General features: G+C 40.3%; 1 protein-coding gene across 12 annotated transcripts in view; it reads left to right on the forward strand.

Annotated features, from left to right (window-relative positions):
* Positions 1–15,159, forward strand: part of Plxdc2 (plexin domain containing 2) — a 425,039-nt gene that overhangs the window by 173,671 nt on the left and 236,209 nt on the right. For all 12 annotated transcript variants that reach the window (XM_039095938.2, XM_039095937.2, XM_063276640.1 and 9 more), the window contains one exon: positions 6,726–6,937. In XM_039095938.2, the coding sequence (XP_038951866.1) occupies positions 6,726–6,937 (212 nt within the window). The remainder of the gene's footprint in view (positions 1–6,725; positions 6,938–15,159) is intronic.

A 15,159-nucleotide genomic window follows, 5' to 3' on the forward strand; every position in this document is an offset into this window, starting at 1 on the left:
AGGGTTTAAGATGCCTAATGATGAACAGAAAAGGAAAGGTATTGAAACACATGGTTTTAGTTTTTATTGTACTTTGAAGCCACTTAAGTATTATATACATACAGATATACATACATACATACATACATACATACATACATACATACATACATACAAAATTTTCACAAATAATATAGAAAACTTGAACAAAGCATGGACTAATATATGGCCTCAAATATAATAAAATACATTTATAATACATTTGGATGCTAGTAGTATATTAGACTTTTGTAGCTAAAGGAAACAAAATGACTGTAAGAACACATCCTGTCCTACTGGTTGAGGTCATGATGGCTGAGATTACAGACCCATCATGGTCCTGTTGTTCTGGCCCCATGATGCAGTACGGTCTGAAAAACACAATAATCTTGTGGAAACACTATATCTTTTATTTAATTAGCTACATTGATGTGCATGACTGTTTGCCTTGTTTGACTGTTTTGAATAGTATATGTTTCTTATATATTCCATTAGATTATTTTATGCGGTTCTATCACTAAGCTGTGATACAAGCTGATAATTTGACCCTGGGAAAGATTACTCAGAAGCAGCTTAGATAGAAACTGTGAAAGAGCCTCTATAATCATCTCTGATGCTTTTGCAGTCGCCTCACACACCTGCTCATGATATCAAAGTGTTCATGTGTAAAATGGATTAACAGTTCATTACTAACGATTACTATAATACTAACTATGTGTTGCTAGAAGCACTGTACAGCAATTCTTAGTTCATAGCCATGAGTGCGGGTTTATTCTATTTATCTTTAACACATCAATGAATTATTACAAAGTTGTACCCAAGGCTTGTTTGAAGTTTACCACACAGTCCAAATCATCTACCACCTTGTAGTGCTCTTACCTTAGCCTCGCAAGTGTTGGGATCATAGTGAGCGCCACCTCAAAGCTGTCTTCAATTTTATTAATGAAGGATTTTTGCATATAGAATAATTTACCCTCTATGTCTATGAAATTAGCATGTCCATTTATCCTTGTATTTTACAGTAAAATGGTTAAATCTCCCTAGTGTTCAATGTAAATACTCAGTGTATGATTTGGATCATGTTCTTAATAATTACAATTTGTCCAACCCAATTTATCTTTTATAGCAGTCCTAACTTTCCAAATGTTCTTCATTCAAAAGGAATGAGAGAGGTAGATACAGAACCTAGAATGTGTTCCTGGCCATAGGCTTTGAAGTTCCTCATTCACTTCTGTCTCAGATTGAACATTTTCTTCCATCAGTTTGAACTATTTGATAATCATAAACAAATAGTATATGCCAGTGCCCATGCTTGTACTTAGAGTCCAATCTCAAAACATGCAAATATCCATCCACATACCTGCACACACACAAAGCACACACTGCATAAAATAGAGTCACTATTCTGAGGCAGTCTATGTCAGGTATCCTTAAGGCGATCCTGGCTATGTACAATTACCTCATGGAACCAATAAGATTCAGTGTTAATTCATATTCACTTAATTTCTTTTAAAAATAAATTGATTTAATGCGAACTTTGTAAAAGGAAAGGATATGGAATAATATCTTGAGAAACTGGGGTTAACAATTGGTACTTCATTTCTCTACCAACACAGTATGAAGACACATAAGATGTTGTTAATGCAAAGGGGGATCAATTAGAAATCCCCCTGAACTACTCATCTGTCCACCCGAATGACTGAAACACTGAGAAAGATGAATTAAAGGAAGAAACATTTATTTTGGCCCATGGCTTCAAAGGTTATAGACTATGATTGTTTCTGGACCTGTTGGTAGTCAGAACATTACAGTAGAGTATATTAACGCAAAGCTGTTCACCTCATGTTGACTAGAAGCAAAAGGAGGAGCATGGAGGAGGAAATTGTGAGAGAGACAAGGTAGAAGGATGGAGGGAGGAGGGGGAGATTGAAAGAGGAAGGGAGAGATGGAGGGAGGGAATGTAAGAGCAACACAAGGTGGAGGGACAGGCATGCACAAATTATTTCCTTCAGTCTATCTTCTTTTAATATATTGCATCAAATTAGATTCTATCCCCTGACATTTACCCCACCTGTTACTACTCCAATCAAGTAGGACTCTACTGATAGTCTAATCCACTGATGAGGTCAGTCTCTCGATCCAGCCACTCCTGAACATTGCTGTCATTAGGAACTAAGTCTTTAGTACAGGAACCTGTGGAAACCCTTCATAGTCAAGTTATAATAACAATTCCTAAAAGTTTGTAGTTGTTGTTGTTGGGGGTGGCACTACTCCTGTATTTTCTAATTGTTTAGTATATACCCAAATCTGATATGCTGAACAGGAGGGCAGGTGTTCACCATGAATAGTTTCACCTAAGTAATTTAGACACTGATACACCCTGTCAGTAACTGATTAGGAACTCTTTCCCCACAGGAAGTTTTCAGAAGACAGCCGAGCCTAGCATGTTCATGACCTCGCTTAAGAGAGCAAGTGCCAGGCTTGCTGCGTTAACAAAGTTTTTTTTTTTTACAATGCCTTACCCAAGGGGAGTTATGCATAATATGTGTATTTAAAGGATTCACCTTTGAAGAGTGACTATATCACAGAAGAAAACTCAATTCATTTATGAATACCATTTATGAGCTGGAATTGGAGGGAGACATGTAAGCTTTCCTGAAGATTTGGGGTTGGGTTTGCATTTGTAGAAGATAGGTCTTGTTGGCACAGCATTTTAAATCCTCTGTGGTGGGAACAGGAAACCCTCCTGGAAGAGTTGAACGAGTACCTGGGACAAGAGCCTGGAGGATGTTACACTTGGGTGGATTCAAAGAAGCACATACGGAGGCAGAAAGTCTCTCCTGAGAACTTAATAAATTATGACTGCTAGATCCCATTCAGAACCCTTAATCCACCTCAATAAAACATCCTTGGAACTTTATCTCCTGTAGCTACCTTGCTGAATAATGCGACCAGTCAAAACTTCCAAATCAACTGCAGTAGCGAGTTCATTATTGACACAGCCAAGGATATCATTTATTTAATAGAATTTTTCTATTCAGTTCTGAAATAAATTGAGATTCATAGTCACATGGCAATATGCCTTAGCCAAATATTTCTATACTTTCTCAGGTGATTCCAGCCAGTAAATATGCTTTCTGCAGAACTGCTAAATGTTCCTTCAGAGGATTTCAGTGGTGCCTTGCTTCATTTATCAAGTGCAGAAGGGAATTTCAGAGATAGCTCAGTCAATAAATTACTTGCTGCTTAAGTGTGACACCTGAGTTCAGTCCCCAGGACCCACATTAAAAGGTTCATGCAGTGACTCATGACTGTAATCCTAGTATGATAGAGGTGTGGCTGAGAGCATCTCTAGGGCATGCTGGACAATCAGTCTAGCCAAAGCACTGAGCTCAGGTTGAGTGAGAATCTGCCTCAAAAATGAGTTAAAGAGCAATTGGGAAAGATACTTAATGTCAACCTCTGGCCTGTACTCTTATATTCATATGTAACTACATACAAATTCTCATATTCATGCATCTGCACACAAGCATATACATACCTTAACACATATAACGTCCAGAACATAGAATATGTTAATAATTACAGTTGTGATGAATCCTAACTTTGTAGGATTTTTGCCTAAGCATACAATTACTTTCTGGTAGTTTGGCATATGTGTATTATGAGTATCATTTATGTACAGTAGTCAAGTCAAAAGAAGGGGTCAAAATCTTTTCATATAATTGTAGGTTACTTGCAAAATATTGAAATAAAATCATTAGCATGTGACATAAAGTAGATATTACTAAACAGTGAGGAAAAGATGAAGCCAAAACTGTCAGAAGTCCTGACGTAGAAGCCATGTGGTCATATAAGCATATTTCAGCCACGAACTTTCCTGCTCTTTCTGCTGCCCTGTCCCCAATCTTGCAAAGGATTAATTCTGAGTGCTAAACAGATACTTAACATATTAATCAGATTTCACCTAAAATTAGAAATATGGACATTATCGCCTTTAGGTTCTGAAACACCTTTATTTATTCTCCAGAGTAAAATGAATGAAAAGAAATAATGAAGGGTATTTAAGAAACAGAATCAACACAAGAGTCTCTTTTGCTGATATTTATTCTGTGTGCGTCTTATGCTAAGATTACGGGTGCCTGAAAGAGGCTGGTGGGTCTAATGAGGATTATGGGAAGAGTTGTGATATGCTGTGTTATATCTTTCAGAGAAGAAATTGTAAACTTAACGTCAGAGTGAGCCTAACTCATGTAATCAAGATGCTTAGCTCAGTAACATGCAACTGAATTCCCAGACACTAGGGAAGCTGAGTCTGGAGGATGGCAGAACTTCAGACCAGACTATACTGGATGGCAAAATTGAACAGGATCAAAAGGAAAGAAGAGAGAAGGAGAAGGAAGGGGACAAGAATAGAGGTGGAAAGGGAGGAGGGAAGAGCAGGGCAGACTTGGCACAGCTTGGCATAACTCACCGAGACATACCATCCTACGTGAGAGGTAGATGGATATCTCTGAGGTTGACCTAAGCTTTTTGCCAGAAGGTCTTATCTGGTTGTTAGAAAATTTTATTGCTTAATTTTGCTATATAGGTCCTCATATGTCTTTGATAATGAGGCAGGATACAAAAGTGAGTCAAGAAAATGGCTTTGTGTAGCTCTGCCTAGGACCATCGTTCTTAGAGCCAGACACATCCTTAGAAAGTGATGCTTGCCTTTGCAGGTAAGCTATGTCCATTATGACCTAAAACACAGGGTAACAAAAGCAGAGAAAATTTGTCAATTATCTCAGGCCCATAAACAGCAACAGATCTGAAAGAATGTCCACTCCCACTGCTGGCTTACTTCTGCCTGATCCTAAAGGTCTTGTGCCGAAGAGAATGCCAGTATTGTTTTCCTTCCTTCCTTCCTTCAGTCAGTCAGTGAACATTGAAGCATTGTCAAACGGCAGGCAGAGGGAGAATGTTTTCAAAATAAATGTTTCCATAATAATGTCAACAGAGCTAAGTAGATTTTCTTGTTGAACATTCAGTATATGCAGTGGGACTGGGGAATCCTAGGCAACCATTTACAGAGCACATGAGCCCCATTTGGTGTGTAGTTCACTGACACGAGCACAGCCCTGCCTTTCTGTCCTTGGCTGCCAGATTTCTCCTTGTGCAAATTTGTTGAATTTGGTACTCATGATTCTTCCTAGGGCTCAATGAAAACTGTAAGGTAGGGCTTCTCATAGAACTCCATTCAACAACACATCAGACTCTCAAATATCTTTAATGTCTTAGGGAAAGCAGACTGCACTGTCTTGTTTGGAAGGATCATCCAAACAAGGTCTATCCAGACATGGTGGTTGGTGAAATATAGTGGTGGTTGTGGCCTATTCGTTTTGAAGTTATGAGTGCCTGATTTAGTGGCATAATACTCTGTGTTAAGCACTCTTTTCCTTTCACAAAATGTTCCTAGATTGAGGGGAACATCGCCTCCATAATTAAATCAATGTTCTCTTGGCCCTTCATGAACCCATATCTGGCCAGTTATAAAGGCTACCGATCCCTATCTTTCGGTAATGTTTTCGTAGAAGGCTGTTCCTCTTGCTTGGAAACTGAATTTTCAATCCTTATGGTATTTCATCCCCTGCTGACCTACTGAAATGAAAGACTAGGAGTCATGATTAAATCTAATTTTCCCCTCCTGTAGTGGTAGAATGAGCTGGGTCAGCAGGGCCAGACCCTGCAGATAGCTTGAAAATACCTTTGTGATTTGATCTTCTTACTGTCCTATCCATTTCTGTACATGCCTGTCAATGTCAGCCTTTCCCACCATGACAAGTTCCCAAGGTGAGGACAGTGCAAATGAACAAGCGCATTTGTGACGCCTCTTGAGGGTGCTGCTTATCAAATAAGTCAGGCAATGAACCAAGGCTGGCTTGTAAATGACAAGATAGGTTAGCCCATTTACAGGAGGAAAATGTCGCTGGGCTTTAACCCACTCAAGCACATCGCTGTACCTTCACAGCCTGGCACTAGTCATGTGAAGTCAGAATTAGCTCTGACATTCATCATTCAATTTGCTTTGAAGTAAGCTGAAAATACCTCTCTCCTGTTCCCTTTTATTTCTATCTTGCTTTGTCATCTCTCTCTCTCTCTCTCTCTCTCTCTCTCTCTCTCTCTCTCTGTGTGTGTGTGTGCGCGTGCGCGTGCATGTGTAAGTGTGTGCACTTGTATACAGACACACACAGAGGGAAGAACAATCCATTTCTGTAGTGCCATATGTTTGAGGAACCTTTAGATTTCACTTCAGGAATCATAGGTACATATGCGAATTTCCTCATGCTCTTGGATACAGCATTATAGTGATGGGGACATATGTGGTAAGAGTCTGTTCATCTCCTGATAGACAAGAAGCACAAAGAGCAAGATAGGAATTGGGGATGAAGTATAACCTTTAATCAAAGGCATATCCCAAGTGACCCCCTTCCTCTAGCCTAAGTGTCAAGCATCTGTAGACCAAGCAGTCTGTATAACCTGCTGACACATTTTATATTAACTCATACCACTTGCATTATCACACCAACTCTAATTTGAGGAGTAATTTGGTCTTACTGTGATTAGTCTGTTTTTTATCTAATGACCAACAGGTGTATATATTTTTACTCTAATAGGTATTATAGAGAGAGTCAGACCTGGAGGTAACACACTTGTATCTTTTTCAGACTGGAAGTATGTAGTTGCAAACACCTCGCCTCAGAGTGAAGAGGGGGTGGAAGTGGACTCTCAAGCATACAGCCACCGGTGGAAAAGAAACGTGGACCCTTTTAAAGCTGTAGACACAAACCGAGCCAGCATGGGCCAAGACTCTCCGGAGTCCAGAGGCTTCCCCGACCTGCTACTGGATGACGGGCAGGACAACACCACCCAGATCGAGGTAAGTAGATATTCCGGATCATTGATTTCAATCAACTGCTCATTATTTTTTTTTTTTTTTTTTTTTTTTTTTTTTTTATTTATTTATTTTTTTTTTTATTAACTTGAGTATTTCTTATATACATTTCGAGTGTTATTCCCTTTCCCGGTTTCCGGGCAAACATCCCCCTCCCCCCTCCCCTTCCTTATGGGTGTTCCCCTCCCAACCCTCCCCCCATTGCCGCCCTCCCCCCATAGACTAGTTCACTGGGGGTTCAGTCTTAGCAGGACCCAGAGCTTCCCCTTCCACTGGTGCTCTTACTAGGATATTCATTGCTACCTATGGGGTCAGAGTCCAGGGTCAGTCCATGTATAGTCTTTAGGTAGTGGCTTAGTCCCTGGAAGCTCTGGTTGCTTGGCATTGTTGTACTTTTGGGGTCTCGAGTCCCTTCAAGCTCTTCCAGTTCTTTCTCTGATTCCTTCAATAGGGGACCTATTCTCAGTTCAGTGGTTTGCTGCTGGCATTCGCCTCTATATTTGCTGTATTCTGGCTGTGTCTCTCAGGAGCGATCTACATCCGGCTCCTGTCGGTCTGCACTTCTTTGCTTCATCCATCTTGTCTAATTGGGTGGCTGTATATGTATGGGCCACATGTGGGGCAGGCTCTGAATGGGTGTTCCTTCAGTCTCTGTTTTAATCTTTGCCTCTCCCTTCCCTGCCAAGGGTATTCTTTTTCCTCATTTAAAGAAGGAGTGAAGCATTCACATTTTGATCATCCGTCTTGAGTTTCGTTTGTTCTAGGGATCTAGGGTAATTCAAGCATTTGGGCTAATAGCCACTTATCAATGAGTGCATACCATGTATGTCTTTCTGTGATTGGGTTAGCTCACTCAGGATGATATTTTCCAGTTCCAACCATTTGCCTACGAATTTCATAAACTCGTTGTTTTTGATAGCTGAGTAATATTCCATTGTGTAGATGTACCACATTTTCTGTATCCATTCCTCTGTTGAAGGGCATCTGGGTTCTTTCCATTTTCTGGCTATTATAAATAAGGCTGCGATGAACATAGTGGAGCACGTGTCTCTTTTATATGTTGAGGCATCTTTTGGGTATATGCCCAAGAGAGGTATAGCTGGATCCTCAGGCAGTTCAATGTCCAATTTTCTGAGGAACCTCCAGACTGATTTCCAGAATGGTTTTACCAGTCTGCAATCCCACCAACAATGGAGGAGTGTTCCTCTTTCTCCACATCCTCGCCAGCATCTGCTGTCACCTGAGTTTTTGATCTTAGCCAATCGCACTGGTGTGAGGTGAAATCTCAGGGTTGTTTTGATTTGCATTTCCCTTATGACTAAAGATGTTGAACATTTCTTTAGGTGTTTCTCCGCCATTCGGCATTCCTCAGCTGTGAATTCTTTGTTTAGCTCTGAACCCCATTTTTTAATAGGGTTATTTGTTTCCCTGCGGTCTAACTTCTTGAGTTCTTTGTATATTTTGGATATAAGGCCTCTATCTGTTGTAGGATTGGTAAAGATCTTTTCCCAATCTGTTGGTTGCCGTTTTGTCCTAACCACAGTGTCCTTTGCCTTACAGAAGCTTTGCAGTTTTATGAGATCCCATTTGTCGATTCTTGATCTTAGAGCATAAGCCATTGGTGTTTTGTTCAGGAAATTTTTTCCAGTGCCCATGTGTTCCAGATGCTTCCCTAGTTTTTCTTCTATTAGTTTGAGTGTGTCTGGTTTGATGTGGAGGTCCTTGATCCACTTGGACTTAAGCTTTGTACAGGGTGATAAGCATGGATCGATCTGCATTCTTCTACATGTTGCCCTCCAGTTGAACCAGCACCATTTGCTGAAAATGCTATCTTTTTTCCATTTGATGGTTTTGGCTCCTTTGTCAAAAATCAAGTGACCATAGGTGTGTGGGTTCATTTCTGGGTCTTCAATTCTATTCCATTGGTCTATCTGTCTGTCTCTGTACCAATACCATGCAGTTTTTATCACTATTGCTCTGTAATACTGCTTGAGTTCAGGGATAGTGATTCCCCCTGAAGTCCTCTTATTGTTGAGGATAGCTTTAGCTATCCTGGGTTTTTTGTTATTCCAGATGAATTTGCAAATTGTTCTGTCTAACTCTTTGAAGAATTGGATTGGTATTTTGATGGGGATTGCATTGAATCTGTAGATTGCTTTTGGTAAAATGGCCATTTTTACTATATTAATCCTGCCAATCCATGAGCATGGGAGATCTTTCCATCTTCTGAGGTCTTCTTCAATTTCTTTCCTCAGTGTCTTGAAGTTCTTATTGTACAGATCTTTTACTTGCTTGGTTAAAGTCACACCGAGGTACTTTATATTATTTGGGTCTATTATGAAGGGTGTCGTTTCCCTAATTTCTTTCTCGGCTTGTTTCTCTTTTGTATAGAGGAAGGCAACTGATTTATTTGAGTTAATTTTATACCCAGCCACTTTGCTGAAGTTGTTTATCAGCTTTAGTAGTTCTCTGGTGGAACTTTTGGGATCACTTAAATATACTATCATGTCATCTGCAAATAGTGATATTTTGACCTCTTCTTTTCCGATCTGTATCCCTTTGATCTCCTTTTGTTGTCTGATTGCTCTGGCTAGAACTTCAAGAACTATATTGAATAAGTAGGGAGAGAGTGGGCAGCCTTGTCTAGTCCCTGATTTTAGTGGGATTGCTTCAAGTTTCTCTCCATTTAGTTTAATGTTAGCAACTGGTTTGCTGTATATGGCTTTTACTATGTTTAGGTATGGGCCTTGAATTCCTATTCTTTCTAGGACTTTTATCATGAAGGGGTGTTGAATTTTGTCAAATGCTTTCTCAGCATCTAATGAAATGATCATGTGGTTCTGTTCTTTCAGTTTGTTTATATAATGGATCACGTTGATGGTTTTCCGTATATTAAACCATCCCTGCATGCCTGGGATGAAGCCTACTTGATCATGATGGATGATTGTTTTGATGTGCTCTTGAATTCGGTTTGCCAGAATTTTATTGAGTATTTTTGCGTCGATATTCATAAGGGAAATTGGTCTGAAGTTCTCTTTCTTTGTTGTGTCTTTGTGTGGTTTAGGTATAAGAGTAATTGTGGCTTCGTAGAAGGAATTCGGTAGGGCTCCATCTGTTTCAATTTTGTGGAATAGTTTGGATAATATTGGTATGAGGTCTTCTATGAAGGTTTGATAGAATTCTGCACTAAACCCGTCTGGACCTGGGCTCTTTTTGGTTGGGAGACCTTTAATGACTGCTTCTATTTCCTTAGGAGTTATGGGGTTGTTTAACTGGTTTATCTGTTCCTGATTTAACTTCGATACCTGGTATCTGTCTAGGAAATTGTCCATTTCCTGAAGATTTTCAAATTTTGTTGAATATAGGTTTTTATAGTAAGATCTGATGATTTTTTGAATTTCCTCCGAATCTGTAGTTATGTCTCCCTTTTCATTTCTGATTTTGTTAATTTGGACACACTCTCTGTGTCCTCTCGTTAGTCTGGCTAAGGGTTTATCTATCTTGTTGATTTTCTCAAAGAACCAACTTTTGGTTCTGTTGATTCTTTCTATGGTCCTTTTTGTTTCTACTTGGTTGATTTCAGCTCTGAGTTTGATTATTTCCTGCCTTCTACTCCTCCTGGGTGTATTTGCTTCTTTTTGTTCTAGAGCTTTTAGGTGTGCTGTCAAGCTGCTGACATATGCTCTTTCCTGTTTCTTTCTGCAGGCACTCAGCGCTATGAGTTTTCCTCTTAGCACAGCTTTCATTGTGTCCCATAAGTTTGAGTATGTTGTATCTTCATTTTCATTAAATTCTAAAAAGTTTTTAATTTCTTTCTTTATTTCTTCCTTGACCAGGTTATCATTGAGTAGAGCATTGTTCAATTTCCACGTATATGTGGGCATTCTTCCCTTATTGTTATTGAAGACCAGTTTTAGGCCGTGGTGGTCCGATAGCACGCATGGGATTATTTCTATCTTTCTGTACCTGTTGAGGCCCGTTTTTTGACCAATTATATGGTCAATTTTGGAGAAAGTACCATGAGGAGCTGAGAAGAAGGTATATCCTTTTGCTTTAGGATAGAATGTTCTATAAATATCCGTTAAGTCCATTTGGCTCATGACTTCTCTTAGTCTGTCTACATCACTGTTTAATTTCTGTTTCCATGATCTGTCCATTGATGAGAGTGGGGTGTTGAAATCTCCCACTATTATTGTGTGAGGTGCAATGTGTGTTTTGAGCTTTAGTAAGGTTTCTTTTACATATGTAGGTGCCCTTGTATTTGGGGCATAGATATTTAGGATTGAGAGTTCATCTTGGTTGATTTTTCCTTTGATGAATATGAAGTGTCCTTCCTTATCTTTTTTGATGACTTTTAGTTGGAAATTGATTTTATTTGATATTAGAATGGCTACTCCAGCTTGCTTCTTCTGACCATTTGCTTGGAAAGTTGTTTTCCAGCCTTTCACTCTGAGGTAGTGTCTGTCTTTGTCTCTGAGGTGTGTTTCCTGTAGGCAGCAGAATGCAGGGTCCTCATTGCGTATCCAGTTTGTTAATCTATGTCTTTTTATTGGGGAGTTGAGGCCATTGATATTGAGAGATATTAAGGAATAGTGATTATTGCTTCCCGTTATATTCATATTTGATGTGAGGTTATGTTTGTGTGCTTTCATTCTCTTTGTTTTGTTGCCAAGACGATTAGTTTCTTGCTTCTTCTAGGGTATAGCTTGCCTCCTTATGTTGGGCTTTACCATTTATTATCCTTTGTAGTGCTGGATTTGTAGAAAGATATTGTGTAAATTTGGTTTTGTCATGGAATATCTTGGTTTCTCCATCAATGTTAATTGAGAGTTTTGCTGGATACAGTAACCTGGGCTGGCATTTGTGTTCTCTTAGTGTCTGTATGACATCAGTCCAGGATCTTCTGGCCTTCATAGTTTCTGGCGAGAAGTCTGGTGTGATTCTGATAGGTCTCCCTTTATATGTTACTTGACCTTTTTCCCTTACTGCTTTTAATATTCTTTCTTTATTTTGTGCGTTTGGTGTTTTGACAATTATGTGACGGGAGGTGTTTCTTTTCTGGTCCAATCTATTTGGAGTTCTGTAGGCTTCTTGTATGTCTATGGGTATCTCTTTTTTTAGGTTAGGGAAGTTTTCTTCTATGATTTTGTTGAAGATATTTACTGGTCCTTTGAGCTGGGAGTCTTCACTCTCTTCTATACCTATTATCCTTAGGTTTGATCTTCTCATTGAGTCCTGGATTTCCTGTATGTTTTGGACCAGTAGCTTTTTCCGCTTTACATTATCTTTGACAGTTGAGTCAATGATTTCTATGGAATCTTCTGCTCCTGAGATTCTCTCTTCCATCTCTTGTATTCTGTTGGTGAAGCTTGTATCTACAGCTCCTTGTCTCTTCTTTTGGTTTTCTATATCCAGGGTTGTTTCCATGTGTTCTTTCTTGATTGCTTCTATTTCCATTTTTAATTCCTTCAACTGTTTGATTGTGTTTTCCTGGAATTCTTTCAGGGATTTTTGCGATTCCTCTCTGTAGGCTTTTACTTGTTTATTAATGTTTTCCTGTGCTTCCCTAAGTGTGTTCATGTCTTTCTTGAAGTCCTCCAGCATCATGATCAAATATGATTTTGAAACTAGATCTTGCTTTTCTGGTGTGTTTGGATATTCCATGTTTGTTTTGGTGGGAGAATTGGGCTCCGATGATGGCATGTAGTCTTGGTTTCTGTTGCTTGGGTTCCTGCGCTTGCCTCTCGCCATCAGATTATCTCTAGTGTTACTTTGTTCTGCTGTTTCTGACAGTGGCTAGACTGTCCTATAAGCCTGTGTGTCAGGAGTGCTGTAGACCTGTTTTCCTTTCTTTCAGTCAGTTATGGGGACAGAGTGTTCTGCTTTCGGGCGTGTAGTTTTTCCTCTCTACAGGTCTTCAGCTGTTCCTGTGGGCCTGTGTCTTGAGGTCACCAGGCAGCTTTCTTGCAGCAGAAAATTTGGTCTTACCTGTGGTCCCGAGGCTCAGGTTTGCTCGTGGGGTGCTGCCCAGGGGCTCTCTGCAGGGGCAGCAACCAGGAAGACCTGTGCCGCCCCTTCCGGGAGCTTCAGTGCACCAGGGTTCCAGATGGTCTTTGGCTTTTTCCTCTGGCGTCCGAGATGTGTGTGCAGGGAGCAGTCTCTTCTGGTTTCCCAGGCTTGTCCGCCTCTCTGAAGGTTTAGCTCTCCCTCCCAAGGGATTTGGGTGCAGAGAACTGTTTATCCGGTCTGTTTCCTTCAGGGTCCGGCGGGGTCCTGCCGCTCCTGGGCCCTCCCCCACGGGAGCCCAGAGGCCTTATACAGTTTCCTCTTGGGCCAGGGATGTGGGCAGGGGTGAGCAGTGTTGGTGGTCTCTTCCGCTCTGCAGCCTCAGGAGTGCCCACCTGACCAGGCGGTTGGGTCTCTCATTATTTTTTTATAATATAGAAGAATCCAAGCTCTACTCTATCATACTCTGTGCCTTTTGGGATTTGATTTTAAAGAACAGTTCGTGTGTGTGTGTGTGTGTGTGTGTGTGTGTGTGTGTAGTAGCTAGTCATTGCTTTATTCATGAAATAGCTGGGAACACTGGAGATTAAAATGCAAGAATGCAGCTGCAGCAGAGGTCTCTGGGAATCCTCTATAGAGAAGGTCAGGCCATCACAACTAGATTATGTCTATAGTAGTTGACATCTTTGAAACAATACATATCAGTTTGAATTGACATAGGGTGTGCTGAATTCTCCTTAGGACAGCAAATCAGATTGCTAAACAAAGAAGTTTTGCCCAATAATGGCTGTTTAAACAGGGTCTTGTTCAGTTATGAAGAGTTCACTTAGTCCATAAACTATCAGTGAGAAGTAAGACAAGCAATCATACTAAAAAGAACCACATCTACAGGGGATGAGTGTCGTTGGAACTACACAGCATACTGCCATGGTTAATTAACTGTTCAGTTTGGGCTATGGTTCAGAGTTTCATGGAATCTAGCCTTTTCATTGCTAATAAGGGTACATTTTTGAAAAAATGGGGTGACTGATCATTCTTTTTTTGTAATTCATCACCAATTTGTGCTGGAATCATGAAGTAGATAAGAAGGGCACTTTAGAGTGATTGAATGAGTGTGACTTGCAGGGCAGATTAGAAGAAGATTTTAGGATTGCATCAAGGCCTCACAGAAGGTGCTAGAGTTCTAAGATTACAAGTCATCAAAAGATGATCTTGATGTGAAATAAATATAACAAAAGCGAATGTGAACATCTTTCAGGAGAAAGTAAGAACCATCAAGATGAGAAGAAACTTTGGTTAGCTATAGAAATGGGGCTGTCTTCCCATCTCTTACCTTTGTTAAATATAGATATGTGAATGTGAGTAAGACCTCTGATAATTTGTGAGTGGACACTGTTGGCTGGGAAGCTGTTGAACTATCAAGAGCATCACAGGTGAAGTGTTGAATATAATTTGGTTTTCTATGTTTGGTGCTTTGTAGAAGAAAGGGACAAAGATCAGAGAAACTGTCAGTTCTGCATCTGTCTCAGACCAGGCAGGCTACTTTGGTTGAGATCAGGCCAATGCTTTTCCTTCTTGGACTCTTGTTGTAGAGGTTAGGATGAGAATTGGGCTGGGGTATGTGGTCTAGCCATTGTCGGTTTGCATATCATTCCTCCATTTGACATTTTAGATGCTATTTCCCCATAATAATAGACTTATAATTTCTCAGAACCTAGAGTCTGTCTTTTTCGCTGTTTTCCATTTCCTAATTTATGCATTACTTGGGAGATAGATCAGTTTCATGAAGCAGACCCTGTACCATCCTGCAAGACAAACTGAGGCATGATTTTGATTCCTCATAGTCAGAAAAAGTCTCCAAATTATAAACTGTTGGAAGTGTAGGTGTGAGAGGCTCAATCATGACCAATGGCTTCTCTATGGACATGGCAGCTATACCTTTCCTTTTGTGCTTCTACAGATGCTCTGTGGTCAGGCAGTAATATAACAGACACTGTTCTCCTGGTGTAATTTTAAAAATACACTTGTGCCTTTGCTCAGGGCTCTGCCTATGCTTGCTTGTCTCACCCAACTCTGACAAAGGGTGTTTCTTCCGGGAGCTGTGATTGCTCCCTCAGTTCCTCACAGCCAGCCCCCAATAACCACCACCACCCCTGCTACCCATTTTCTCCTCCTGCCCAACTTAGCACCAGGGATGGAAA

This window comes from Rattus norvegicus, chromosome 17 (assembly GCF_036323735.1).
Source record: "Rattus norvegicus strain BN/NHsdMcwi chromosome 17, GRCr8, whole genome shotgun sequence".
NCBI lineage: Eukaryota > Metazoa > Chordata > Mammalia > Rodentia > Muridae > Rattus > Rattus norvegicus.